This window comes from Phyllopteryx taeniolatus, chromosome 11, assembly GCF_024500385.1.
Source record: "Phyllopteryx taeniolatus isolate TA_2022b chromosome 11, UOR_Ptae_1.2, whole genome shotgun sequence".
In the NCBI taxonomy this organism is placed as follows: Eukaryota; Metazoa; Chordata; class Actinopteri; order Syngnathiformes; family Syngnathidae; genus Phyllopteryx; species Phyllopteryx taeniolatus.
The window spans coordinates 2,491,091-2,518,532 of NC_084512.1; the positions used below are offsets into that span (position 1 = coordinate 2,491,091).

General features: G+C 43.9%; 1 protein-coding gene and 1 long non-coding RNA gene across 2 annotated transcripts in view; one reads left to right on the forward strand and one right to left on the reverse strand.

Moving 5' to 3' along the window:
- Nucleotides 1-27,442, forward strand: part of LOC133485850 (cytosolic phospholipase A2 zeta-like) — a 53,498-nt gene that overhangs the window by 17,717 nt on the left and 8,339 nt on the right. The window contains exons 9-20 of the mRNA XM_061790166.1: nucleotides 159-290; nucleotides 1,604-1,644; nucleotides 1,734-1,776; nucleotides 2,083-2,137; nucleotides 2,489-2,613; nucleotides 2,800-2,889; nucleotides 9,338-9,372; nucleotides 9,495-9,633; nucleotides 16,786-16,922; nucleotides 17,233-17,455; nucleotides 17,546-17,660; nucleotides 17,858-17,995. Of these exons, the coding sequence (XP_061646150.1) occupies nucleotides 159-290; nucleotides 1,604-1,644; nucleotides 1,734-1,776; nucleotides 2,083-2,137; nucleotides 2,489-2,613; nucleotides 2,800-2,889; nucleotides 9,338-9,372; nucleotides 9,495-9,633; nucleotides 16,786-16,922; nucleotides 17,233-17,455; nucleotides 17,546-17,660; nucleotides 17,858-17,995 (1,273 nt within the window). The remainder of the gene's footprint in view (nucleotides 1-158; nucleotides 291-1,603; nucleotides 1,645-1,733; nucleotides 1,777-2,082; nucleotides 2,138-2,488; nucleotides 2,614-2,799; nucleotides 2,890-9,337; nucleotides 9,373-9,494; nucleotides 9,634-16,785; nucleotides 16,923-17,232; nucleotides 17,456-17,545; nucleotides 17,661-17,857; nucleotides 17,996-27,442) is intronic.
- LOC133485851 (uncharacterized) lies at nucleotides 10-22,130 on the reverse strand. Its single transcript, XR_009790824.1, has 4 exons — nucleotides 21,302-22,130; nucleotides 21,056-21,220; nucleotides 2,780-2,851; nucleotides 10-248 (listed from the first exon to the last, which is right to left on the reverse strand). It is a non-coding gene; the product is annotated as an uncharacterized LOC133485851 (long non-coding RNA).

The following is a 27,442-nucleotide window of genomic DNA, read 5'->3' on the forward strand; positions in this document are numbered from 1 at the left end:
AAAGGAGGGACTGTTTTATTATAAAATCTTGTTCTGATGTCTGGTGTATTTGTACATTTTAAAAAGGCTGCATATATTTCATTGTCTTGACGTGTAGAGCAGAAGAGGATTTCATGACTGCAGACTGTGAATAATAAGAATGGCCAATGTTTCCTCAGAATGTTTTGGAGATCAAGCTACATGACGAGGACCCCATTTCACATGATGACATCATTTCAACTGTTCTGTTCGATCTCAACAACCTCACCCTAGGGAAGAAAGAAAGAATCGCGTTCAACTTAAATTCTGAGGTAAATGCAAACAATACTTTTGGGGGATCTCAGTCTCGTCTCAAACTCAGGATATATTGTCAAGCCGTTTCAAGACCAGCTACTACTGACAGCAGTATTTCACCAATGCACTGTGGGATTTGTTTGTGAAATAACCAGGATTGTGAATCAGCACATGGGTCATTTTCATGTAATTTGGTCAATAACGGTAAAGACAAAAAAAATAAAGCCTAATTTAGCAATTTTTTTTATGCCGACTTGGTTTTATATGATAAATGTCTCCCATGCTGAAACGGCCACGCTTAAAGTCCATCCATCCATTTTCTGAGCCGATTCTCCTCACAAGGGTCGCGGGAGTGCTGGAGCCTATCCCAACTATCATAGGGCAGGAGGTGGGGTACGCCCTGAACCGGTTGCCAGCCAATCGCAGGGCACATACAAACAAACAACCATCTGCACTCACATTCACACCTGCGGGCAATTTAGAGTGTTCAATGAACCTACCATGCATGTTTTTGGTATGTGGGAGGAAACTAGAGTGCCCGGAGAAAACCCACGCAGGTACGGGGAGAGCATGCATGGGAACGCTTCTGTGCATTTTGATGGAATGTAAACTGGGACGTGAAGACACCGTGCAACGGACATTATCATTTTGAATCGCGTCAAAACCAGTGGCCGACCGACCAGCCGCTCAAGGAAACAGTTGCCAAGCCACGCGCACTGCGCCATAGTTCAGTCGGGTTTGGCTCCGGTGCTCGGTGTGCGCCAGCCTCAACCACCATAATCCGAACCTTAACTCATCCGAAACTGCCGTAACCCCAACCCTAGTCCTAAACCTAACCATCAGAAACTTCTTAGTTTAAAAAAAAATGATATTTGGGATGGACATCTTGGTATATCTGCGTAGCCTACCCTTCCCGCGATGCAGGAGCCAATCATGTTGAAGCGGGGCGGGTCTTGCTGAGAAAGGGCGTGGGATTCCTAAGAATGTCTGTGAAATGGGACGTTCCCTTTCCAGCTGTTTCGTCTTTTCTAATTTGTTTCGTCTTTTGTGAATTGAAGTGTTTTGATTTTTGTGAATTTGTTTTCTGAAAAGTGTTTCACAATTTGTTATATTGTTTTGCAGGCCATCGTAATATAATATATATACACACACCTCAGTACCATTTTGTAGGTACCGGACTTACTGTAGATGCTTTAACCTGGTCTTGGCCTTGACTTAGTGTAATCGAATCAATGTCTTGTTTTTGGTTTATGTGTATTGACTACAACACTAGATCATAGTGAGATGTTCTCTCTGCTAACCCCGACCTTGTTTTTTTGTTTTTTTTCAGACAACGGACCAAATTTGTATTCAACTTGAGATGCTTCACAGGTGATAGACCTTTAACATATTGATCAAATATTTGCTGTCCAATTTAAGAAATACGCTATTTAATCAATTCTATCTTTTCAAATTTTTAGTGAGGAGCCCTCGTGTGAATATCTCAGTAATGGCATCCTCATGGTGAGACACGTTAATAGCACCATTATGTGTTCACCACATTAAGCGATTGTCTATTAACGTGTACATTTCAAATGACCCATTCCGGTGCGACTGTGTGTACGTTCTCTGAACACATGAAACCACCCACATGAGCAGACGATCAATTTCACACATCATTTCATAATTGAACTACACTACACCAGGCAGCAACAAATCAAAAGCAAAACATAAATAAATACTGTAATGTCAAATATCAAACTGTTATATTCTGTTGCGTTTACATGTTCAGTAGTACTTATTAGAATGTCTAATGCATCTTTCCTTTAGGCTGGCCCATTCTCTGTTTTGGACATCAGTGTTGACAATCTTCTAAACAATTATGGTATTGTACAATATGTTAGTGTCTGCCTAGCCAAATAAATTAGAGTGGAATGTACAATTCTGTTCTTGCTCAACGATACAGTGTATAAGACTTAAAGTTTACACTTGTCAATGACTCAGTTTGATTGATCACATTTGTAACATGAATCTTAATATCCACTGACATTAGAAACTGTTTTGATATACAATGGTTAGGACAATTCAAAAATGGCCTTCTCGAATGCTAGCAATGGTGACTACTTTTTAAGTTATGACAAACCTTCGCGACTGATGCAGAGATGTATATGTACAGTATATCCCTGAACATCAAACATAATAAATCAATCAATATTTTTCTTCCTTCTTTTGATAGATTTTCTGGGTAAAATTATAAAGGTTCATGGTGCCTGTCCTGAGAATCAGAGTTTGTCGGCGAAGGAAATCACCAAGCTGCGTTTCTATGTCAACAGAGATTTGGAAACTGAACTTGGAGTGGCAGTGAGTTTTTGTATAGATAATATAACTTGGGGTTGATTATTACCTCTGTCAAATAAATGTACTGTATGTCTTTGTAGTCAGTCTGTATGTTGTGTTGGTATTGGTTCAAGGCTGTGTGGTTTCCCTTGAAACCTGATGCAAGTGGCGGGATTAGGGTCTATAGTACCTCTGCTTATTGTCTTTCAGTCCTCTGCTGTTGATACCACCTCGAGTTCAACAAGGCTTCAGCCGTTACGACCTGAAGACACGAGCAAAGTGTCCCTTGTCATTGATCAGGTAAGAAATAATTTATGTATCAAAATCCAGGATGATTCAGTACAAATTTGAACAGCCTCATTCTTGTGAACTGAGGAAATTATAAAGTGAACAATAAAAGTGGTAGAGAAGTAAGTAAAAATATTATATATATATATATATATATATATATATATATATATATATATATATATATATATATATATATATATATATATGAATTAACTGTGGCTAATAAAATGTTTGGGAAAAAGTTCATGTTCACTGACCGCACACAAGCCCGATTATCTCCAGTCCTGTTCAACCAAGAAATCCCTTCAATAGAACATGTCGGGCAAAAGATCTCAAAAAGCTGCTCCAAAATGCCACGATCCAAAGTAATTCAAGAACAGATGAGACAAAGTAATTGACATCTATCAATCTGTGGAGGGTTACAAAGCAATTTCTAAAGCTTTAGGACTCCAGCAAACCAAGAGCAATTATCCACAAATGGAGAAATCATGTAACAGTAGTGAACCTTGCCAGGAGTGGCCGACCTACCTAAATTGCCCCAAGAGCACAGCCACCACTCATCCAGGAGGTCAGAAAGCAACCTCCAAATAAAATTTCGCTTAGGGCCCCAATTTGGTCAGGGTCAGCCTTTTGTGTGTGTGTGTGTGTGGCCAGTCAAGTTAATGTATACAAAATTCTCTCATCCATGTCTTGGACCTTGGTTTGTGCACTGGTGTGCAGACATGTTAGAACAGTAAAGGGTAATCCCTAAACCTTTTGACTGTACAAAATCTCTTGCTGAAGCATTCAGATTTCCTTTCACTGGGGTAATATTTTGGACATCTTCAACTTTGTGGGAACAGTTTGGACATGGTCCCTTCCTGTTCCAACACGGCTGTGCATCAGTGCACAAATCGAGGTTCATCCAGTATATATACAGTATATATGAGCTGCGACTCACTGGAGACCATTTCAGGGTGTAGTCCGCCTTTCGCCCAAAATCAGCTGTGATAGGCTCCAGCATCCCACAGGATAAGTGGTATTAAGAATGGATAGGGATGGGTGGATATATATATATATAAATATATATATATATATATATATATATATATATATATATATATATATATATATATGTAGCGATTATGTATGAAATACAAATTTTAATTATCCATCCATCCATCCATTTCCTACCGCTTATCCGGGTCGGGTCGCGGGGGCAGTAGCTTAAGCAGGGACGCCCAGACTTCCCTCTCCCCAGCCACTTCATCCAGCTCTTCCGGGAGGATCCAGAGGCATTCCCAGGCCAGCCGAAGGACATAGTCTCTCCAGCGTGTCCTGGGTCGTCCCCGGGGTCTCCTCCCGGTGGGACGTGCCCGGAACACCTCACCAGGGAGGCGTCCGGGAGGCATCCAAATCAGATGCCCCAGCCACCTCATCTGGCTCCTCTCAATGCGGAGGAGCAGCGGCTCTATTCTTTCGGTCACGTCCCACAGCTGATGACCATAGGTGAGGGTAGGAACGAAGATCGACCGGTAAATTGAGAGCTTCGCCTTTCGGCTTAGCTCCTTCTTTATCACAACGGACCGAAACAAAGTCCGCATCACTGCAGACGCTGCACCAATCCGCCTGTCAATCTCCCGTTCCATTCTTCCCTCACTCGTGAACAAGACCCCAAGATACTTGAACTCCTCCACTTGGGGCAGGATCTCATCCTCGACCTGGAGAGGGCACGCCACCCTTTTCCGACTGAGGACCATGGTCTCAGATTTGGAGGTGCTGATTCTCATCCCAGCCCATTCACACTCGGCTGCGAACTGCTCCAGCGAGAGTTGGAGCTCACGGTTTGATGAAGCCAACAGAACCACATCATCAGCAAAAAGCAGAGATGCAATACTGAGACCACCAAACCGGACCCCCTCTACGCCTTGGCTGCGCCTCGAAATTCTGTCCATAAAAGTTATGAACAGAATCGGCGACGAAGGGCAGCCTTGGCGGAGTCCAACCCTCACCGGGAACGAGTCCGACTTACTGCCGGATATGTGGACCAAACTCTGACTCCGGTCGTACAGGGACCGAACAGCCCGTTTCAGGGGGTTCGGTACCCCATACTCCCAAAGCACCCTCCACAGGACTCCCCGAGGGACACGGTCGAACGCCTTCTCCAAGTCCACAAAACACATGTAGACTGGTTGGGCGAACTCCCATGCACCCTCGAGGACCCTGCCGAGGGTGTAGAGCTGGTCCACTGTTCCACGGCCAGGACGAAAACCACACTGCTCCTCCTGAATCTGAGATTCGACTTCCCGACGGAACCTCCTCTCCAGCACCCCTGAATAGACCTTGCCAGGGAGGCTGAGCAGTGTGATCCCCCTGTCGTTGGAACACACCCTCCGGTCCCCCTTCTTAAAAAGGGGGACCACCACCCCAGTCTGCCAATCCAGAGGCACTGTCCCCGATGTCCACGCGATGTTGCAGAGGCGTGTCAACCAGGACAGCCCCACAACATCCAGAGCCTTTAGGAACTCCGGGCGAATCTCATCCACCCCCGGGGCCCTGCCACCGAGGAGCTTTTTAACTACCTCGGTGACCTCAAACCCAGAGATAGGAGAGCCCGCCTCAGAGAACCCACACTCTGCTTCCTCATGGGAAGGCGTGTCGGTGGAATTGAGGAGGACTTCGAAGTATTCTCCCCACCGACTCACAAAGTCCCGAGTCGAGGTCAGCAGCGCCCCATCCCCACTATACACAGTGTTGGTGGTGCACTGCTTTCCTCTCCTGAGACGTCGGATGCTGGACCAGAATTTCCTCGAAGCCGTCCGGAAGTCTTTCTCCATGGCCTCACCGAACTCCTCCCATACCCGAGTTTTTGCTTCAGCGACCACCAGAGCTGCATTCCACTTGGCCAGCCGGTACCCATCAGCTGCCTCAGGAGTCCCACAGGCCAAAAAGGGCCAATAGGACTCCTTCTTCAGCTTGACGGCATCCCTCACCGTTGGTGTCCACCAACGGGTTCAGGGATTGCCGCCACGACAGGCACCGACCACCTTACGGCCACAGCTCCGGTCGGCCGCCTCAGCAATGGAGGCACGGAACATGGTCCACTCGGACTCGATGTCCCCCGGCTCCCCCGGAACATGAGCAAAGTTCTGCCGGAGGTGGGAGTTGAAACTCCTTCTGACAGGGGATTCTGCCAGAAGTTCCCAGCAGACCCTCACAATACGTTTGGGCCTGCCACGTCGGACCGGCATCTTCCCCCACCATCGGAGCCAACTCACCACCAGGTGGTGATCAGTTGACAGCTCCGCCCCTCTCTTCACCAGAGTGTCCAAGACATGCGGTCGCAAGTCCGATGACACAACCACAAAGTCGATCATCGAACTGCGACCTAGGGTGTCCTGGTGCCAAGTGCACGTGTGGACACCCTTATGCTTGAACATGGTGTTTGTTATGGACAATGCGTGACGAGCACAGAAGTCCAATAACAGAACACCGCTCGGGTTCTGATCGGGGGGGGCCTTCCTCCCAATCACGCCCTTCCAGGTCTCACTGTCATTGCCCACGTGAGCACTGAAGTCCCCCAACAGAACAATGGAGTCCCCAGCGGGAGCGCTCTCCAGCACCCCCTCCAAGGACTCCAAAAAGGGTGGGTACTCTGAACTGCTGTTTGGTGCATAGGCACAAACAACAGTCAGGACCCGTCCCCCCACCCGAAGGCGGAGGGAGGCTACCCTCTCGTCCACCGGGGTGAACCCCAACGTACAGGCGGCGAGCCGGGGGGGAATAAGTATACCCACACCTGCTCGGCGCCTCTCACCGTGGGCAACTCCAGAGTGGAAGAGAGTCCAACCCCTCTCGAGAGGACTGGTACTAGAGCCCAAGCTGTGTGTGGAGGCAAGTCCGACTATATCTAGTTGGAACTTCTCGACCTCACACACCAGCTCAGGCCGGGCCCCATGGGCGCAGGCCCAGCTACCAGGCGCTCACCTTCGAGCCCCACCACCAGGCCTGGCTCCAGTGGGGGGCCCCGGTGACCCGCATCCGGGCAAGGGAAAACGAAGTCCATTGTTTGTCGTCATCATTAGGGGTCTTTGAGCCGTGCTTTGTCTGGTCCCTCACCTAGGACCTGTTTGTCATGGGTGACCCTGCCAGGGGCATAAAGCCCCAGACAACTTAGCTCCTAGGATCACTGGGACACATTAACCCCTCCACCACGACAAGGTGACGGCTCAAGGAGGGGAAATTTTAATTAATTTAGGATAAAGTAATAACCCGGGAGCGACGTTTGCGTTACTTCCGGTTTATCGTAAATTTGCTTCGATTGTTAAAATCAAACTAATGTCTCGAAAAGGGCACCACGTCAAATTTTTCAAGTTTAACTTTAGGCGAAGTGACGACAAACCTTTTTAAATCAGTCTCATGATCTGTAGGTTGCTACACTTTACGACATTTTGAGTCCTAGGTCACAGAGGTTTACTCAAATTCAGAACACACACAAAATACGACCACGTTTGGAATTTTATGGTATATTTAATGAAACACACAACTACAACAAGCAAATAACACCAAGGGTAAACGAAAGGAAGAGAATGAGGCGTACGAAAATGGAAAAGAGGACATCGTGTGTGGTCGCTGGGCTAAACTAAATGAGCGTGTGAGTGTTTAATGCGTTGACTCAGAGTGAGAGAAGGTAAAGTTGGGATTTTGTATGAAGCTAGTAATTTCCCCGCAATTACTACGCACTGATGTTGTACATCAGAGCAAGGATTGCAGTGTCGACTCACGAACGCAGATCAGCTGGGGCCTCATGTACAAAGACTTGTGTGGATTTCCTCCTAAAACATGGCATATGCTCAAATCCAGAAAACGTCGTACGCACAAAAATATTCCGATGTATGAAACTCTGCGTACTCATGAATCCAAGCACATTTCCTTCGTACATTCCAATCAACGTGGAAATGAGCGCACATGTTGGAGTAGCCGACTCCTCCCAGTCCACGCCCAAAAAGCCACAGCCATAAGTATTCAGACCCTTTGCTCAGTATTTAGTAGAAGCACCCTTTCGAGCTAATACAGCCATGTGTTTGGGGATCCTCGGAAATTCCTCCTTGCAGATCCTCTCCAGTTCTCTCAGGTTGGATGGTGAACGTTGTTGGACAGCCATTTTCAGGTCTCTCCAGAGATGCTCAATTGTGTTTAAGTCAAGGCTCTGGCTGGCCCATTCAAAAACAGTCACAGAGTTGTTCTGAAGCCACTCCTTCGGAATTTTAGCTGTGTGCTTAAGGTCATTGTCTTTTTTGAAGGTGACCCTTCGGCCCAGTCTGAGGTTCTGAGCACTCTGGAGAAGGTTTTCGTCCATGATATCCCTGTACTTGGCCTCATTCATCTTTCCTTCGATTTCAACCGGACGTCCTGTCCCTGCAGCTGAAAAACACCCCCACAGCATGATGCTGCCCCCACTATGCTTCACTGTTGGGACTGTATTGCACAGGTGATGAGCCGTGCCTAGTTTTATCCACACATACTGCTTAGAATTAAGGCCAACATTTCTCTCTTGGTCTCATCTGACCAATGAATCTTATTCTCACCATCTTGGAGTCCTTCAGGTGTTTTTTAGCAAACTCTACGCGGGCTTTCATGTGTCTTGGACTGAGGAGAGGCTTCCGTCGGGCCACTCTGCCATAAAGCCCCGACTGGTGGAGGGATGCAGTGATGGTTGACTTTCTAGAACTTTATCCCATCTCCCAACTGCATCGCTGGAGCTCATCCACAGTGATCTTTGGGTTCTTCTTTACCTCTCTCACTAAGGCGCTTCTCCCCCGTTTGCTCAGTTTGGCCGGACGGCCAGCTCTAGGAAGGGTTCTGGTCGTCCCAAACGTCTTCCATTTAAGGATTATGGAGGCCACTGTGCTCTTAGGAACCTTAAATGCAGCAGAAATGTTTTTGTAACCTTGGCCATATGTGTGCCTTGCCACAATTCTGTCTCTGAGCTGTTCAGGCAGTTCCTTTGACCTCATGATTCTCATTTGTTCTGACATGCACTGTGAGCTGTAAGGTCTTATAAAGACAGGGGTGTGGCTTTCCTAATCAAGTCCAATCAGTATAATCAAACACAACTGGACTCCAATGAAGGTGTAGAACCATTTTAAGGATGATCAGAAGAAATGGATAATATATGAGTGTCACAGCAAAGGGTATGAATACTTATGGCTGTGTGATATTTCATTTTTTCTTTTTTAATAACTCAGCAAAAATTTCAACAATTACACTTTTTTTTCTGTCAATATGGGGTGCTGTGTACATTAATGAGAAACAAACGGAACTTAAATTATTTTAACAAATGGCTGCAATATTACAAAAGTGAAAAATTGAAGGGGATCTGAAAACATTTCATACCCACTGTATGAGTAAGTTTAAAAAAAAAAAAAAACTTGGTGGAAAATTGGTTGTAACGACTGGTGTTTCCCCTCCACCACAGGATACGGTGGATTTAAAGGTTGAGACACATGAATGGTAAACATCCTTCTTTTTTATGTGCTCTAAATATGAAAGTATGCAATGTCGATTAACTGACTATCCATATTTACAAACTGTTGGTTTCAACCATTTTCTTTTTTCCCCATGAAAATCTGCAGGGTCCATGACCAAATTGCAGTTCGTCTGGATTTTGACATTCCACAACAAGAGAAAGAGTCTTTGAAGAAGAGGAAGCTCATTGTCGGGCAGAATATGCAAAAGCTCTTTGGCCTTGCATCTCCACCATCACCAGACCAGGTACAGAACTATGTTATGATGTTAAATAAACAGTACATCCTTGACTTTGGGCACAATTTACAGTATATTTTAATCACTGTCAAAAATGTAATTGTTGGCACTTTTCCTATGATGGCCAGTGTGCTCACTCTTACCCTGAGGTCCTCATTCAAGATATTCTTCTTAATGGTGCCTTTAGATCGATGGACATAACCTACAGGATTGGTGAGGAAAAATGCGTTGAATGCCAAGGCTTATGTTTTCGCTGCAGTTATTGTTATCAAGATATCCACCCATTATTTTGGCACCAAACTGTTTGGTGACTACTTCAGTGATCTGAATTAAGGTCTTCCTGGACAGCCCCAGAGACATTTAGCTATTAGGTTATTTTAACGGGAGTCGCTTACTGGATATAACCACACCAAAGATGTGGTGCAGTGTTAGAGGTGGTTGTCCTTCTTTGGGCACTATATCAGAATCTTAGATTAAGGGCATCCGTCTTAAAACTTTGCCAAACAAATATGAGCGTTCATCCAAAGAATTCCACACTGGATCGGTCGTGGCCCGGGTTAACAATGTCCGCCACTGGCGGCGTCAACCTGCAGGGCACCGTTGGAAATTCAGCTACTGTGGGTCGAAGTCGAAGAAGAGGTGGAAAGTGGGTTCTTTGGCAGAAAGAGAAGAGGAAAGCACAGAACCTAGAACTGAATGTGGGGACTTTGAATGTTTGGACTATGACAGGAAAATCTCTGGAGTTGGTTGACATGATGATTAGGAGAGAGGTTGATATATTGTGTGTCCAGGAGACCAGGTGGAAAGGCAGTAAGGCTAGAAGTTTAGGGGCAGGGTTTAAATTATTTTACCATGGTGAAGATGGGAAGAGAAATGGAGTCAGGGTTATTTTAAAAGAATAGTTGGCTTAGAATGTCTTGGAGGTGAAAAGAGTATCAGATTGAGTGATGAGGCTGAAACTTGAAATTGAGGGTGTTATGTGTAATGTGATTAGTGGCTATGCCCCACAGGTAGGATGTGACCTAGAGGTGAAAGAAATTCTGGAAAAAGCTAGACGAAGTAGTTCTGAGCGTCCCAGACAGAGAGAGTCGTAATTGGTGCAGATTGTAATGGACATATTGGAGAAGGTAATAGGGGTGATGGGTAAGTATGGCATCCAGGAAAGGAACTTAGTGGGACAGATGGTGGTAGACTTTGCAACAAGGATGCAAATGGCTGTAGTAAACACTTTTTTTCCAGAAGAGGCAGGAACATAAAGTGACCTACAATAACGCAGGTAGAAGCATGCACGTGGATTACATCTTGTGCAGACGATGTAATCTGAAGGAGGTTACCAACTGTAAGGTATGGGTAGGGGAGAGTGTGGCTAGACAGCATAGGATGGTGGTGTGTAAGATGACTCTGGTGGTGGGGAGGAAAATTAGGAAGACAAAGGCAGAGCAGAGAACCATGTGGAAGCTGAGACAGGATGAGTGTTGTGCAGCTTTTCGGGAAGAGGTGAGACAGGCTCTCGGTGGACGGGAGGAGCTTCCAGAAGACTGGACCACTGCAGCCAAGGTGATCAGAGAGGCAGGCAGAAGAGTACTTGGTGTACCTTCTGGCAGGAAAGGAGAGAAGGAGACTTGGTGGTGGAACCATACAGTACAGGAAATCATACAAGGAAAAAGGTTAGCTAAGAAGAAGTGGGACACTGAGAGGACCAAGGAGAGGTGAAAGCAATACATTGAGATGTGACACAGGGCAAAGGTAGAGGTGGCAAAGGCCAAACAAGAGGCATATGATGACATGTATGGCAGGTTGGACACTTAAGAAGGAGAAAAGGATCTATACAGGCTGACCAGACAGAGGAATAGAGATGGCAAGGATGTGCAGCAGCTTAGGGTTATGAAGGATAGAGATGGAAATATGTTGACTGGTGCCAGTAGTGTTCTAGATAGATGGAAATAATACAGGAGTTGATGATTGAGGAAAATGAGAGAGAAGGGAGAGTAGAAGAGGCAAGTGTGGTGGACCAGGAAGTGGCAATGATTAGTAAGGGGGAAGTTAGAAAGGCATTAAAGAGGATGAAAAATGGAAAGGCAGTTGGTCCTGATGATATTCCTGTGGAGGTATGGAAGCATCTAGGAGAGGTGGCTGTGGAGTTTTTGACCAGCTTGTTCAATAGAATTCTAGCGCGTGAGAAGATGCCTGAGGAATTGAAGAAAAGTGTGCTGGTGCCCATTTTTAAGAACAAGGGATGTGCAGAGCTGTGGAAATTATAGAGGAATAAAGTTGATGAGCCACACAATGAAGTTGTGGGAAAGAGTAGTGGAGGCTGGACTCAGGACAGAAGTGAGTATTTGCAAGCAACAGTATGGTTTCATGCCTAGAAAGAGTACCACAGATGCATTATTTGCCTTGAGGATGTTGATTGATAAGTACAGAGAAGGTCAGAAGGAGCTACATTGTGTCTTTGTAAATCTAGAGAAAGCCTATGACAGAGTACCCAGAGAGGAACTGTGGTACTGCATGTGGAAGTCTGGAGTGGCAGAGAAGTATGTTAGAATAATACAGGACATGTATGAGGGCAGCATAACAGCGGTGAGGTGTGACAGATGAACTTAAGGTGGAGGTGGGACTGCATCAGGGATCAGCCCTGAGCCCCTTCCTTTTTGCACTGGTGATGGATAGGCTGACAGATGAGGTTAGACTGGAACCCCCGTGGACCATGATGTGTGCAGATGACATTGTGATCTGCAGTGAAAGCAGGGAGCAGGTGGAGGAACACTTAGAAAGATGGAGGCATGCACTGCAAAGCAGAGGAATGAAGATGAGTCGAAGTAAGACAGAATATATGTGCATGAATGAGAGGGGTGGTGGGGAAGAGTGAGGCTACATTGAGAAGAGATAGCAAGGGTGGAGGACTTTAAATACTTGGGGTCAACCGTCCAGAGCAATGGTGAGTGTGGCCAGGAAGTGAAGAAACAGGTCCAAGCAGGTTGGAACGGGTGGAGGAAGGTGTCGGGTGTGTTATGTGACAGAAGAGTCTCTGCGAGGATGAAGGGCAAAGTTTATTAAACAGTGGTGAGGCCAGCCATGATGCACGGATTAGAGACAGTGGCACTGAAGAGACAACAGGAAGCAGAGCAGGAGGTGGCGGAAATGAAGATGTTGAGGTTCGCTCTCGGAGTGACCAGGTTGGATAAAATTAGAAATGACCTCATCAGAGGGAGACCCAAGGTTTGATGTTTTGGAGACAAAGTTAGAGAAAGCAGACTTCACGTCCAGAGCAGAAATAGTGAGTATATTGGCAGAAGGATGATGAGGATGGAGCTGGTAGGCAAGAGAGCTAGAGGAAGACCAAAGAGAAGGTTAATGGATGTCGTGAGGGAAGACATGAGGGGAGTTGGTGTTCCAGAGGAGGATGCAGAAGATAGGCTTTCATGGGAAAGGATGACGCGCTGTGGCGACCCCTAAAGGGACAAGCCGAAAGGAAAAGAAGAAGATATAGCCTAATTTGATGTCAAAGTGGCTGGACCACTAAAATCATCGATGCATCCATTTTCTGAACCGCTTATCCTCACTAGTGCTGGAGCCTCTCCCAGCTATCTTCGGGCATGAGGCAGGGTACACCCTGAACTGGTCGCCAGTCAATCGCAGGGCACACATAAACAAACAACCATTCGCACTCACAGACACACCAACAGGCAATTTTAGAGCCTCCAATCAACCTACCACATGTGTTTTTGGGATGTGGGAGGAAACCGGAGTGCCTGGAGAAAACCCACGGAGACACGGGGAGAACATGCACACTCCACACAGGCGGGGCCTGGGATTGAACTCCGGTCCGCAGAACTGTGAGGCAAACGCTCTCACGAAAATCATACTATACTTAATATAATAATAAATAATGTATTAACAAGTGCTTCCTTTTGTTTTAAATGCAAAACAAAACAACTGCATTTGGAAAATCTTTAGATCCAATGACTTTTTTTATTTTACAAAACAATCTCAGATTTCTTGAGATAATTTTGTTCAGTTTTTGTTCAGTTTGTCATGTACATGTGTGCATAATAACCACAGGTAGGACCAAGTCAACCCTCCTGGAAGCTGTCACCTTATCGTGGTGGAGGGGTTTGTGTGTCCCAATGATTCTAGGAGCTAAGTTGTCTGGGGCTTCAGGTCCTAGGTGCGGGACCAGACAAAGCACGGCTCCAAAAACCCCTATGAAGAAAGAAACAAATGGATCTAGGTTTCCCCTGCCTGGGCGCGGGTCACCGGGGCCCCCCTCTGGAGCCAGGCCTGGTGGTGGGGCTCAAAGGCGAGCGACTGGTGGCTGGGCCTGCACCCATGGGGCCCGGGCCTGAGAAGTTGCGACTAGATATAGTCGGACTCGCCTCCACACACAGCTTGTGCTCTGGTATTAGTCCTCTTGAGAGGGGTTGGACTCTTTTCCACTCTGGAGTTCCCCACGGTGAGAGGCGCCAAGCAGGTGTGGGTATACTTATTGCCCCCCGGCTTGGCGCCTGTACGTTGGGGTTCACCCCGGTGGACGAGAGGGTAGCCTCCCTCCGCCTTCGGGTGGTGCGATGGGTCCCGACTGTTGTTTGTGCCTATGCACCAAACAGAATGGAATGGGAGATCGTTCCTACTCTCACCTATGGTCATCAGCTGTGGGTCGTGACCGAAAGAGTAGAGGCGCTGCTCCTCCGCATTGAGAGGAGCCAGATGAGGTGGCTGGGGCATATGATTCGGATGCCTCCCGGACGCCTCCCTGGTGAGGTGTTCCGGGCACGTCCCACCGGGGGGAGACCCCGGGGACGACCCAGGCCACGCTGGAGAGACTACGTCCTTCGGCTGGCCTGGGAACGCCTCGGGATCCCCCCGGAAGAGCTGGATTAAGTGGCTGGGGAGAGGGAAGTCTGGGCGTCCCTGCTAAAGCTACTGCCCCCGCGACCCGACCTAGGATAAGCAGTAGAAAATGGATGGATGGATGGGACCAAGTCATTGCTTTGAAAGTCAAATCACTTGTCAAGTATCAAGTCAGGACAAGTAAGTCCTTCACTTTGAGTTTCGAGTCCTTTCGAGTCATTTTAACAGCATACATCCATAATTTTTCTGTCCCGCTTATCCTCACTCGGGTCGCTGGCGCGCTGGAGCCTATCCCAGGTCACTCTGGGAGAGAGGCAGGCTACACCCTGAACTGGTCCCCAGCCAATTACAGGGCGCATAAAAACCAACAACCATTCACAGTCACATTCACACCTACTGGCAATTTCTTCGTCAATTCACCTACCATGCGTGTTTTGGTCATGTGGGAGGAAACTGGAGTACCCGGAGAAAACCCACGTAGGCACGGAGAGAACATGCAAACTCCACACAGGTGAAGCCAGATTTTAACCTAGTCCTCAGAACTGTGAGGCAGACATGCTAACCAGTTGTCCAATATTTAACTGATATATTATATACTTATATAGGCATATATGGGAATTTTTACCCATTCTTCCAAAAGCCAGTCTGTCATGGTAGGTTAATTGAAAACTCAAAATTGTCCGGAGCTGTGAATGTGAGTACAAACGGTTGTTTGTTTATATGTGCCCTGCTATTGGCTGGTGACCAGTTCAGGGTGTACCCAGTCTCTCGCCCGGAGTCAGCTGAGATAGGCGCCAGCACTCCCGTGACCCTTATGAGGATGATGTGCATCTACTCCAGGAGGAAACTGCATTTTCTTGTCTGCAAACATTTCTAGTGATGCAATTTCAAACACAGATAAAAATAAATAAAACAAATAAATAGGTTTCAGTATAAATTTGGCATTTCTTGTGAGCATCAAAAACAAAGCATTCATTTTAAAAAAGAGGAACACAAGTTTGTCATCTTGTTATAAAGGCACAATTTTATCCAACTGTGGTATCTCAGTCGGAACACTAGGGGGCACAACACAACAACAAAATATTACATAAATAACAGGCGAAGTAGAAAAGTACACGAAGAAGAATGTAGTTTCATGTTGAATTGATGCTTGCTGTGTGATGAAATAAAGTGAATAAAAAAAGAAATACTGTACAAGACTAATTCTTGAGAACACTACACTGACTAAACCAGACTGTAATGAATAGGAAGCCCAGAGAGCGCACGGCTGGCCCGCACGCCATGTTTGCATGATCGCTCACAAAGCTAGTTGCTAATGCTAACGAAAACGAGCATACATGATGTCAAGCCGTGCGATTCCCACAATGTAATGTGGATTTTTTTTTTACATTTTTTAAAATAATTAACATGAATTGTTGTCGTTCCTATGTATGTTACCAGTACTTTGTGGAATGTATACCTTATGTAACTGCCACATTTATTGTTGATTTATTTTGCAGTTGTTCTTTTGTTTTGTTTGTTTTTTAATGAAATAATTACTTATGGTAGTGCCTGAGAGACCACTCCACGAACTGCCAACAGATTGAAAGAAATGCGCTTTAAAAAAGCTTTAGTATGGTGGGTCACTTCCGACTGGGTCATATCCGTGGAAAACATCAACATTACGGTTACATCATTCTGAAATTCCTGTATTAAAATGAACTTTTGCATGGTAAGCTCTTGAGAGCGTGCTGCAGAGTGTTCGTAATTCAATATTTCGGTAGAAATGGCAAGTCTTTTCAAGTCAATGGGCTCGAGTCTGAAGTCACAAGTTATTGATGTTCATGTCCAAGTCGAGTTGTCAGTCGATTTTTGTCGAGTCATCAAATTCATTACTGAGTCTGACTCGAGTCCATTCATGTGACTTGAGTCTACACCTCATGATTGCATTTTAAGGCAAAAAAACTTTAAGTCACAGGTATTTGGAACTAAAAAATATAGCATAACACTTTAAAATTAAATACATTTATTAAGACCTTGGAATTATTACTTATAATTATTTACTTTATATGGAGCGCCACATGTCCAAGCATAAGCATCCCTGGAACAGATCATTTCTATCCCAATTATTTCTCATGGGCAAATGTATTCTAAATGGGGAATGAATTAGAGCTTGACCAGCAACCTGGAATATATTTTGTTTGACTTCACAGTTTCCACTGTATAAATGAAATATTTATACCAAGTGGAAATAAGTATTGTTTTTTTGATCCAAAGCGTCTCTTAGGTTTCACTTGTTGTCTTCTTTCCACCTGTGTATTCATTATCTAGGTGCCAATTATAGCGTTGGTGGGTTCAGGGGGAGGATCCAGAGCAATGACAGGCTTGTTTGGCAGTTTAAAGAGCCTGAAAGAAATAAATGTTCTGGATACTGTCTCTTATATCACAGGAGTGTCTGGATCTACTTGGTGAGTTAAGTGTTTCAGACATTGAAATGTAACTCCATAGTAATCTTATGCTGTGGTTTAAAAAAAAAAAAAAAAAAGTGGAAATGTCGCTGGATATGGATAAACCTTACCACAAAGGACTAGTTTTGAAATTTTGTATACCACAATGTTGAGTGATTTAACAAAATTCCCAGACTGTAATTTATTAACTAAACTAATTAATTGTTCTCATGTTAAATTAAGGATGATTTTTTTTTCATACATTGTTTAGAAATAAGGTTACATATTCGTTTTGAACTTTTAACACTATTGGCATTTTCCTTGTTAATAGGACTATGGCTGCCTTGTCTAAAGAAGCAAACTGGTCACTAGATGGTATAGACAGTACCATCGCTCAAATAAGAAAAGAGATATCGAAGAATTTACTTAGTTTATTCAGTCTGGAAAACCTGGAATACTACAAGCAAGAACTGGAAAAAAAAAATAATGAAGGGCATATTGTGTCAGATACTGATGTAGCAGGGCTGCTATTTGAACATGTCATTTTTGGGAAGGTGAGTAACTGCAAACTTAATCAATATTTGTATTCAGACGATACCTTTTAATTTAAAAAGAATATTAAGAATATTGGTCAATACTTACAGAAAATTATCAGTACCCTGTCTGAGCAGCAGAAGACAGTAAATCAAGGTCAAAACCCTTTCCCCATATACACTGCTGTCAATATGAAGGAGAACATAGGCTGTGAACCAGAAGCTGGTAAATATCCATTGTAGGGATTGTATTCTTTTGGCACCTTTACCAGGTATTGTATATATATAGTACTTACATTTTGTTCAAGCTCAATATTAATAAGTGACAATTTGATGATGTTGTCAACATTAATGCATCACATTAAGAGCATTTAAAGTTTTTTTTTTTTTTATATTTATTTACTCTTTAATACAAATGACCAGAATGGTGCGAGTTCACCCCCTATGAAGTTGGCTTTCAAAAGTATGGAGCTTTTGTGCGAACTGAAGACTTTGGCAGTCAGTTCTTCCTTGGTCATCTCATCAAAAAACTTCCAGAAGTTCGTATCCCTTATCTGATTGGTAAGAATGTGCCTATGAATATTCTCATTCACCCAGGTCATTTTATTCTCAGGGCATTGAATCTATCGCAGCTAGACTGTTCTGGTTGTTCAGGCTGTCATTTCGGCTCTCATCTAAGAAGGCTTCATCAGTTCAAGGCTAGCTGGGACAGCACTAAGCAAAGCAAATTTATTTATATAGCGCATTTAACCCAAAAGACAGCTTATAAACATTTAAAACAAAGAGAAAAAAAATAAAAGTACAATTAAAACAGTGTACAGTGCAAGAAATATCATTTAAAAGTGAAAATGCTCTAAAAAGCATGAGACCGGGACTTATAAACATTCACACTTGGGGCTGACGTCATTTCTGCTGACAACAGATTCCATTTGTGTGCAGCATAATAGCTAAATGCTGCTTCACTATGTTTGCTTTGGACTCTGCGCTCCACTATTTGACCTGAATCTTTCGATCTCAGAGCCCTATTGGGTTTATATTCCATTAGCATTTCATTCACGTATTCAGGAACTAAACCGTTTAGTGATTTATAAACCAGTAGCAGAACTTTAAAATCTATTCTAAAGCTGACTGGAAGCCAATACTTTAGAATTGGAAAAACATTCTCTGACCTCTTTGTTCTGGTCAGAACCCGAGCTGCAGCATTCTGAATGAGCTGCAGCTGTTTGATGCTCTTTTTGGGGAGTCCAGTCATAAAACCTTTGCAATAGTCAAGTCTACTTGAGATAAAACCATGGATGAGCTTCTCCTTGTCTGCTTGACACATGCAAGCCTTCACTCTGGATGTGTTCTTCAGATGGTAAAAGGCAGTTATAGTAGTTGATTTGATAGGACTGTTGAAAGTCAGGTCAGAATCTATCAGAACACCAAGGTCTTTGGCTTTTAAAGAGAGTGACTCCAGGTATTTACTAACAGGAATCCTCTTTTCTTTATTGCTAAAAACACTTGCTAAAAAACAATTATCTCAGTTTTGTTGTGGTTTAATAGAAGACAATTTTGGCTCATCCAGTTATTTATCTGTTTTAGACAGTGACACGACACCTCAATTGAACTGTAGTCATCTGGAGACACTGCTAGATATAACTATGTGTCATCTGCATAGCTATGACAGTCAGAATTAAAGTTCTGAAGAATTTGACCCAAGGGTAGCATATACAGGCTGAACAGGAGGTGTCCAAGAACTGACCCTTAAGGGACCTCATAGGTCACACTTCCTTTCCTCCAGGTAGGACCTGAACCATTTAAAGACTGTTCCATTTAGTCCTACCCACGTTACCAACCCGTTCAGCAGTATATTATGATCTACCGTATCAAAAGCCACACTGAGGTCCAACAAGACCAGAATTGACACCTTTCCCGAGTCAGTATGCAACCTTATATCATTTTGCACTTTGATAAGAGCAGATTCTGAAAACTTGATTGAAATTTGTCAAAGTCCATTTAAGTTCAAGAAATTGCAGAGTTGATGAAAAATAACTTTCTCAATAATCTTAGGCGATGAAAGTGAGATTTGAGATGGGTCTATAGCTTGCTAACATGGAAGCGTCCAGCGCTCTATTTTTTTTTTTTTTAGCAGAGGCTTAATGGCAGCTACTTTAAGAGCTTTAGGAAACTCGCTGACTGAAGTGAGCAATTGATTATTTGCTGCAAATCAGCGAGCACAGACTTCACAATAGCTTTGAAAAAGTCAGATGGTATTGAGTAAAGACAGCTTGTTGATGGTTTCAGCTGCTGAACCTTTTTCTATTCAGTTTTTTGGTCACCTGTATCAAATTCTGATATGGTAATAGAGTTTTTCCTGGGTGGCTTCAGATATAGATGTAGTATCATTTTGCTGATTTGTGCTGATATTTAACCTGATGAATGTATTTTTTCACTAAAATAACGAGCAAATTCATTGCATTTATCTGCTGTTAGAGGAGTTCTGGAGCTATCTGCTTCAGGGGGGTTGTGAACTTGTCAACCACAGCAAACAGAGTGCGAGTATTGTTGAAGTTCTGACTTTCAATAAAGTGTTGCTGTCTAGCCCTGACTAACTCTTGGTTAAAATTACAAAGACTTTGTCTGTAGAGGTCATAGTCAATTTGGAGTTTAGTTTTTCTCCACTTAGGTTCTGCTTTCCGACACTTTGATTAAGATGTCCTTACCATCATTGTGCTCTTCCACGGTGTTCTAGGTCACCTCAAGATCTTAGTTTTAATAGGAGCGACAGCATTGATGACATTTGAGATTTTCCAGGTGAAATTATCCAAAAGTTCATCAACTGTCTCAACATTCACAGTTTGTGGCACAGCTATGGTCTCAATAAACTTAGTGGCGGTACTCTCATGTATGTACCTTTTCTTAATAGACATAGAGGTTGTCTGAACTTTTGGAAGAATCTGTAATTCAAAGAATACACAAAAATGGTCAGAAATAGCCATATCCTTAATGTCAATTGATAGAATTTCAACATCCTTAGAGATTACCAGGTCTAAGATGTGACCTTCAGTGTGGGTTAGACTCTTAATATGTTGAGAGAGGTCAAATGTGTCTTGTATAGCAGAAAGTTTTTTAGATAGTTTTTTTTTTTTTGTTCTTGTCAGTATGAATGTTAAAGTCTCCCGTTATGACAAAATAGTTGTAGTCAGTAGAAATAACTGACAGCAGTTCTGAACAATCCTCCATAAATTTAGTATTGTATCTTGGAGGCCTATAAAGTATTAAAACAATCACCTTTGCGTCACCTTTAACTAAAAAACAGAAATATTCAGAAGAGCTAAAATCACCTTGTGTCATTTCTTTACACTGAAATGTAAAAAATGACTTAAAAATAATGGCACCACCACCGCCTTTTTTCCCTATTCGACACTTGTTCATAAAATAAAAATGTTCTGGTGTTGCCTAGTTTAAAATGGTGTCACAGCTACTTTCTGTTAACCACGTTTAATTTAGGAACAAAAAGTCCAGATTATAGGTTGTAATTATGTCATTAATCAACATTGATTTGGTACCCAGTGACCTTATATTGGTGCGTTGGGTTCCAATATTGACAATAGTCTTCATCCTGTCCGTCACACCTACCAGAGCATTCAGGCTAGTAGAGCATGAGTTTTGCGTTGGGCTTTGCTCCAATGGGGCAGGGAGGGGTGTGGGAGATTCAACGTGCTGGCTCATCTCATTTTTCATTCGCTCCTCTGATTATTTGGATGACACTGATGAATCCGTCTGCACCTCGTGTCGCCTTATCTGTGGGAGAGGTCCACTTATAAAAACTTCAGCATCCAAACATTGCATGTTTGTTAGATCAATGAAAACTCGTTTCAGTACCTCTGATTGCTGCTTGAGAACATCCAGGGCCCCCTCATACATAATGACAGATTTCACAGTTGAGTGCTGATTAGTGATCTGCAGGATTTTTTTTTTTAGAGATATCAGACACCATGTCATTGGTAAAACACAGTATTTTGGTGTTCTTCTCACTGCAAAAACGTTTCAGATCCTTGACAGCTCCATCACCAACTATTAACGTTTGGGGTGTCATTTTTTTCTTGTATGACTTAGTTTCATACATTTCAGTGGTGGTGGGGGATGAGCATTCTTGGCCAGGGTCTTGTAAAAGTGGATCAAATCTATTTGTAACTCTGATGTCAATGTTTTGCATCGACTGGCATCCTTTTTTCTTGCCCTTTGATGTAGCGACCGTCCACGGCCGCTCACTTGGGGTTGAAGCAGCCCGCAACGGAGGCCTTCCGGATTCCTCGGTAATCTGCTTTTTGCTTTCTGGTTTCATTCGCCGAATGTCCATTTACATCCACATACACAACAAGACAGTGTATTTTCGTTTCCAGGATTGACATCCATTGCAGCAGTACGTGATAGTCCTCAGTGGAAAAGAGAGGCATCTTGATTCCTGGTCTTGTTGCTAATAGCAGGCTTGTGCTAATTAGTAGGCCACGCTCACGTAATGATGAGAGGGTATTAGAAAATATTGCAATATGGCAACAATTGACTATCTACCAAAAAAAAGTACAGATTTAAAATTTATCCAGGAGTCGCTGCTTCTAATTTTTTTAGAAGTAAAACAAGCTTATCAACAATAATAAAATGTAAACAGAGGCGAAGCAAGCATAGCGAGCAAAAAAGTGTCTGCACTGTACGAGAGAATCACTAGCCTGGCTGTTTGTGTGAAAACTATGGTTTAATTCATTGTTACCTCCTTGGTCACTCAACCCAGGATCAAGTGGAAACTGTGAGGCAACGGTTACTGCTTGATCACAGGATCCAAGACAGATTCACACTTAACCTGCAACAGATTTGACACTTTCTGGAACTTTGTCTTAACACTACATTTTTTCATTCATTCATTCATCTTCCGTTCTGCTTATCCTCACTCGGGTCACGGGCTACATTTTTTCAATTAATGGGAATTTTTTTACAGACAAAAAGGGGCTATGGGTTCTCTGCTATCCCCCATCGTGGCCAACCTTTACATGGAGGACATGGAAAGGGGTGGTCTGAACTCTTTTAAGGGAACAGTTCAAAGTCATTGGCACTTGGGTTACAATCAGAAGCAAAGAAGTGCAAGCATTCACCGAGCACATCGGACAAAACCAATAAGTTCACACGTGAGGATGCCCAACACAGTAAGTTGCTTTTGGAGACGAAAGGTGCCACCATGATGGGGTTTACAGACAACCAACAATGACATACATTTTGACTCACACCACCCACACAGTGTAGTATATATCACTATTTGAATGTAGAATTAATTAGTTGTTTAAGTGAGAGCTGGATGTCACCATCCACCATCCGGTCAAAAACTTGATTAAATCTTTTGCTTCATAAGTTTAACTCAAAGCTATTTTAGCCGACGTTAACAGCGGAGTGCCACTCTGTCTTTGATTAGCAGTGAACAGAGAAACACTGGTTACCCTCTCAATAATTTATCTGAAGGTGCGTTACATATGAGCGTTTAACTCGGAGAACATTGGTCTTTCTAATAATCTCATACACAAAACTCCGACTAGACTCTTGTGTTCTATTTTCCTGACCATCTTATATTTGTTTTGGATTGCTGAAAGTTTTCACTGACAAGAACAGTGCTCATGCTGGCCAGTAGAGGGCGACAGAGTGGTACCTACACATGCCAACCGTCGGAAAACACGAAAGAAGGAGGAAGGGGCGCAATTAATGAGATTTGTAGACTGTAGGTGTGGGAGGAAGAGAAGTCAAATGAAGACAATATAATGTTCCATCTCTATCTCATCTCAAAAGTGCTTACTACGTACCACTAATTTGATTTCTCCCACAACTATAGGCAAATAATTGCGTCACCTCGTTCTTCTTCAGTGTTTTCCAATGGTTGGCATGTGTAGGCACCACGCTGTCATCCTCTACCGGCCAGCATGAGCACTGTTCTTGTCGGTGACAACTTCCGCCAATCCAAAACAAATATAAAACAAAAAACGAAAACCAGCTCTTTTAAATTATTTTTTTCAATTTTAAAAATCAAATAACCAATAGTTTTTTTATTTTGAATATCTGTCTCCAAACGCCATGGTCAGCGGTTAGCACGTCTGCCTCTCAGTTCTGAGGACAGGGTTGGAATCCAGCCTCGCCTGTCTGGATTTTGCATGTTCTCCTGTGCCAACGTGGCTTTTCTTCGGGTACTCCGGTTTCCTCCCACATCCCAAAAACATGCATGGTCGGTCAATTGAAAAACTCTAAATTGCCCGTAGGTGTGAATGTGAATGGTTGTTTGTTTATATGTGCCCTGCGATTGGCTGGTGACCAGTTCAGGGTGTACACTGCCTCTCGCCCAGAGTCAGCTGGGATAGGCTCCAGCACACCTGCGACCCTAGTGAGCATAAGCGGTGCAGCAAATGGATGGATCTGTCTCCAAACATTATATCCAATTACCAAAAGAGAAACGGACCCATGGAGAGCGCAATACGTGCCATCGTTATTTGGCTGGGTGGCAAAAGACAACGTCATTAAATACAGGATGAGCTGGTGATATACCGACTAACCACGGACAATTAAAATATGTCCGGGGAACCCATGCATGATCGTTTGTGCATGTTCCACCTCCCCCCAACATACGTCTTTGCCACTTGGGTCATTTAAACATAAAAAGCTCCTGCATCTCTCTACTCACTCTGCGAGGAGGCGAGCTGGACCCTGTTCTGATACTTTCGTGGCTGTACCCCCAGCGCATTGAAAATTGTACGTTTGCACTGCTGTAGGCATACTTCAATACTTTCCAATCGAAGCCGCTTCTTTCATTCCCTTTACAAGTGGCGCAAATAGTCTCGCATATGGTGACGTCATATATGCGGAAGAGGGGCCGTCCAAGACTGGAGCACTGAATGCTAGCGGTAATATTAAAAGGTGAAACATCGCTGGCAACTTAAATGTGTCCACAGACCTCATATCCCTTCAAACGATTGTTCATTACCACCAACCCCTCTACGTCCCCCATGGCGGTGTGCCCGCTAGTAAGCAGAATTAAAATAATAATAATAATGCATTCAATGAAATGAGAATGATCAAGAGGTTTTGAAACCCCACTGTTGAAGTTAATCTGTCACCACACACGTCCAAGGACCTTGCATGCCTTTCTGCCTGCATGTGCATGGTTCAGATTCACCAATATTGCGTTAGATCCCCATGCCACAACTTGTTGAGATGGACTTTTTGACACCAAAATGTCACACCACCAAGCAGGACATACCCTCACATCTTGCGTTTGCACGAAAATGAAGATGCATCACTGGAAATAGAGCCCATTGTCCCTCAAACACCACATGCTCCGGGCGGAAGTCAAAGGACACATCCCCGCTTTGCCGACACCGCCAAGCTTGGCGCATGCCTGGCACATGCCTGTCTGCCACGTGCAGCGAGCCTTGCGGTGGCACGAATATCAAGATGCGCACCATTTGCGATCTACCACATGTTGCGCAGTCCACGAATATGGAGCACTTTGTGATAACGGAGTTTACTGGACAATATAGGGGTAAATATTACATGCATGATATTTGAGGGAAGAAACAAAAATAAATAATGAAAGGAACGTGAGATGTGGGGGTAAGATGGTGTCTGTGGCTTGGTTACGACAGCTTGTCGCCTCGAAACCGTGGGGAGCAATGTACTTAATTGGTCATGATTATTATCTTAACCCCAAAAGAATGAACCAACTCATGGGTACTTTCGACTATATTCTCCCATGTACGTTAGTCAGAAAAGGTGTGCATCTGTGCACTTTTCTGACTGCGCACATTCTCTGGCCAAGCCAAACCTGTCATTTACGGACCCACAAACCAGCTACGCATTCAAGGTGTCTTTCATCTTCTTTCATTTGGTAGTCTCCATGTTTACATAATCAAAAAACACAATATTCTGTCGGCCTTGAAAGATCAGTCATAATGCTCTAAATTGGCTGGCACTTTAGAGGCTGTCCTTTCTGAAGATGGCTGGTATTGAAAGAGTTAAAATAACATTAAACAAAGAGTAATGATTAGCAGACTAAATTAAAAGTGCTACGAGACCAGCAAACAGAAAAAAAACACAGACAGGACTGGGGTAACTTAAAAGAGGAGGATCCAAAACTACTAATCACCCACGAAACAGCAAACCAAAATAAGTGAAAAAGTCACTCCAGGGCCCTCAGCAACTGTCAAACAATCTAAAAGACAACACGATTAAGTACATACAGTTACAGCAGCTTTCATACCACTATAAACTTGCCCACACATGACTAACAATTAAACAATAAATTATCAAAAACAGGAAACAACACGCGGCACGGTGGCCGACTGGTTAGAGCGTCAGCCTCACAGTTCTGAGGTGCGGGGTTCAATCCCCGTCCCCGCCTGTGTGGAGTTTGCATGTTCTCCCCGTGCCTGCGTGGGTTTTCTCCGGGCACTCCGGTTTCCTCCCACATCCCAAAAACATGCATTAATTGGAGACTCTAAATTGCCCGTAGGCATGACTGTGAGTGCGAATGGTTGTTAGTTTCTATGTGCCCTGCGATTGGCTGGCAACCAGTTCAGGGTGTACCCCGCCTCCTGCCCGATGACAGCTGGGATAGGCTCCAGCACGCCCGCGACCCTAGTGAGGAGAAGCGGCTCAGAAAATGGATGGATGGATGGAGGAAACAACACCTTAAAACAAAGAAAAAAAAACAGACGAATTAACTAATGATAAATAGAGCCAGACAAACAGTAGGTGATCTTCGATCAGGGCACACCACTCTACGCAACTTGGGTGACAGTATGCCCAATTTACACATGAGCCGCACAATCATGTGTCTGGTAAATGAAGACAATTGAATTCATGAGCAATTCACAAAAAAAGAGCGTTTCATGAGGGAACCTCAAAAGAGTGTCAGAAAATCCAAGACAGGAGTGAATGACAGCCACACTGAAAAATGAACAAACAAAATTAATCAGAATCCAAGTTTGGAAGAAAACAAATGAACAAACACTACAATTAAAGATTCCCTACCGGAGAGCAGGGTCAGAATCAGGTGGTGGGAAAAGGAAGCAGGCAGCTTGATCCTGCAATTGATGGCTTGGAGAGAATAATCATGAATTCCCTCACAAGACCATCAGCAGCGAGATGTAAAACAGACGGACAAAATGCATTACCCGCAGAAAGCACCCTGTACCAGACTCCACAAGGCAGCCCAGCTCCAGGTCACACCACACTGTTGTAATGGAGTAGAACTGGAGTAAACATCGCACCCATGTAACTTAATGGATTGAGCTGAACAACAGAACATGCATACCTTGTAGAGAATCCAACACCAACAGCCAGGACGTCTCACACAGTCACACGTGTGTTGACTTCATGAGGTAGAGAGCAAGCGAGAGGCAAAAAGATGCCGACTGGGAGTACAGGTATTTATGGGCACCCACCAAGTAACAAACCGCCATACTACCCCTTGTGGTGGGCGTGTAACTATTCTGCCACAGAAGCAACAATTGTGCAGGCGCATGACATAACGTAGAGGGATAACTCTTCAAATCAAGGGCCAATCTCAATTTTAGCCCTTAGCCCTTCCCCTTCGTCTTAGCCCTTGGTTTTGCACATGCACAAGAACAAATGGGTGTCCCAATTCCGAGGGCTAAGATGAAGGGGGTGTATAGCCCTTGAAGCCAAGTGTGGACCGGACTTGAAAAGCGAGGGGTATGGAACTGCCATTGACTGATGAAAAGCTTGCTTACATGGTGCAACGGACAAGGAAGTACATAAATGTAAGTGATTATTTTGATATACATAATAATGACAGTCATGTAAAAATGTGTTTCTAGAATAGATAAAGATTAAATCTAGAAATGTATGCACCGTATAATGTTGTTGGATACATTTATTATAAATAATTTCAAAATACCAGTGCAGTGCAGCACAAATCTGGCATTGACTGTGTGGAGTTTGCATGGTCTCCCCGTACCTGCGTGGGTTTTC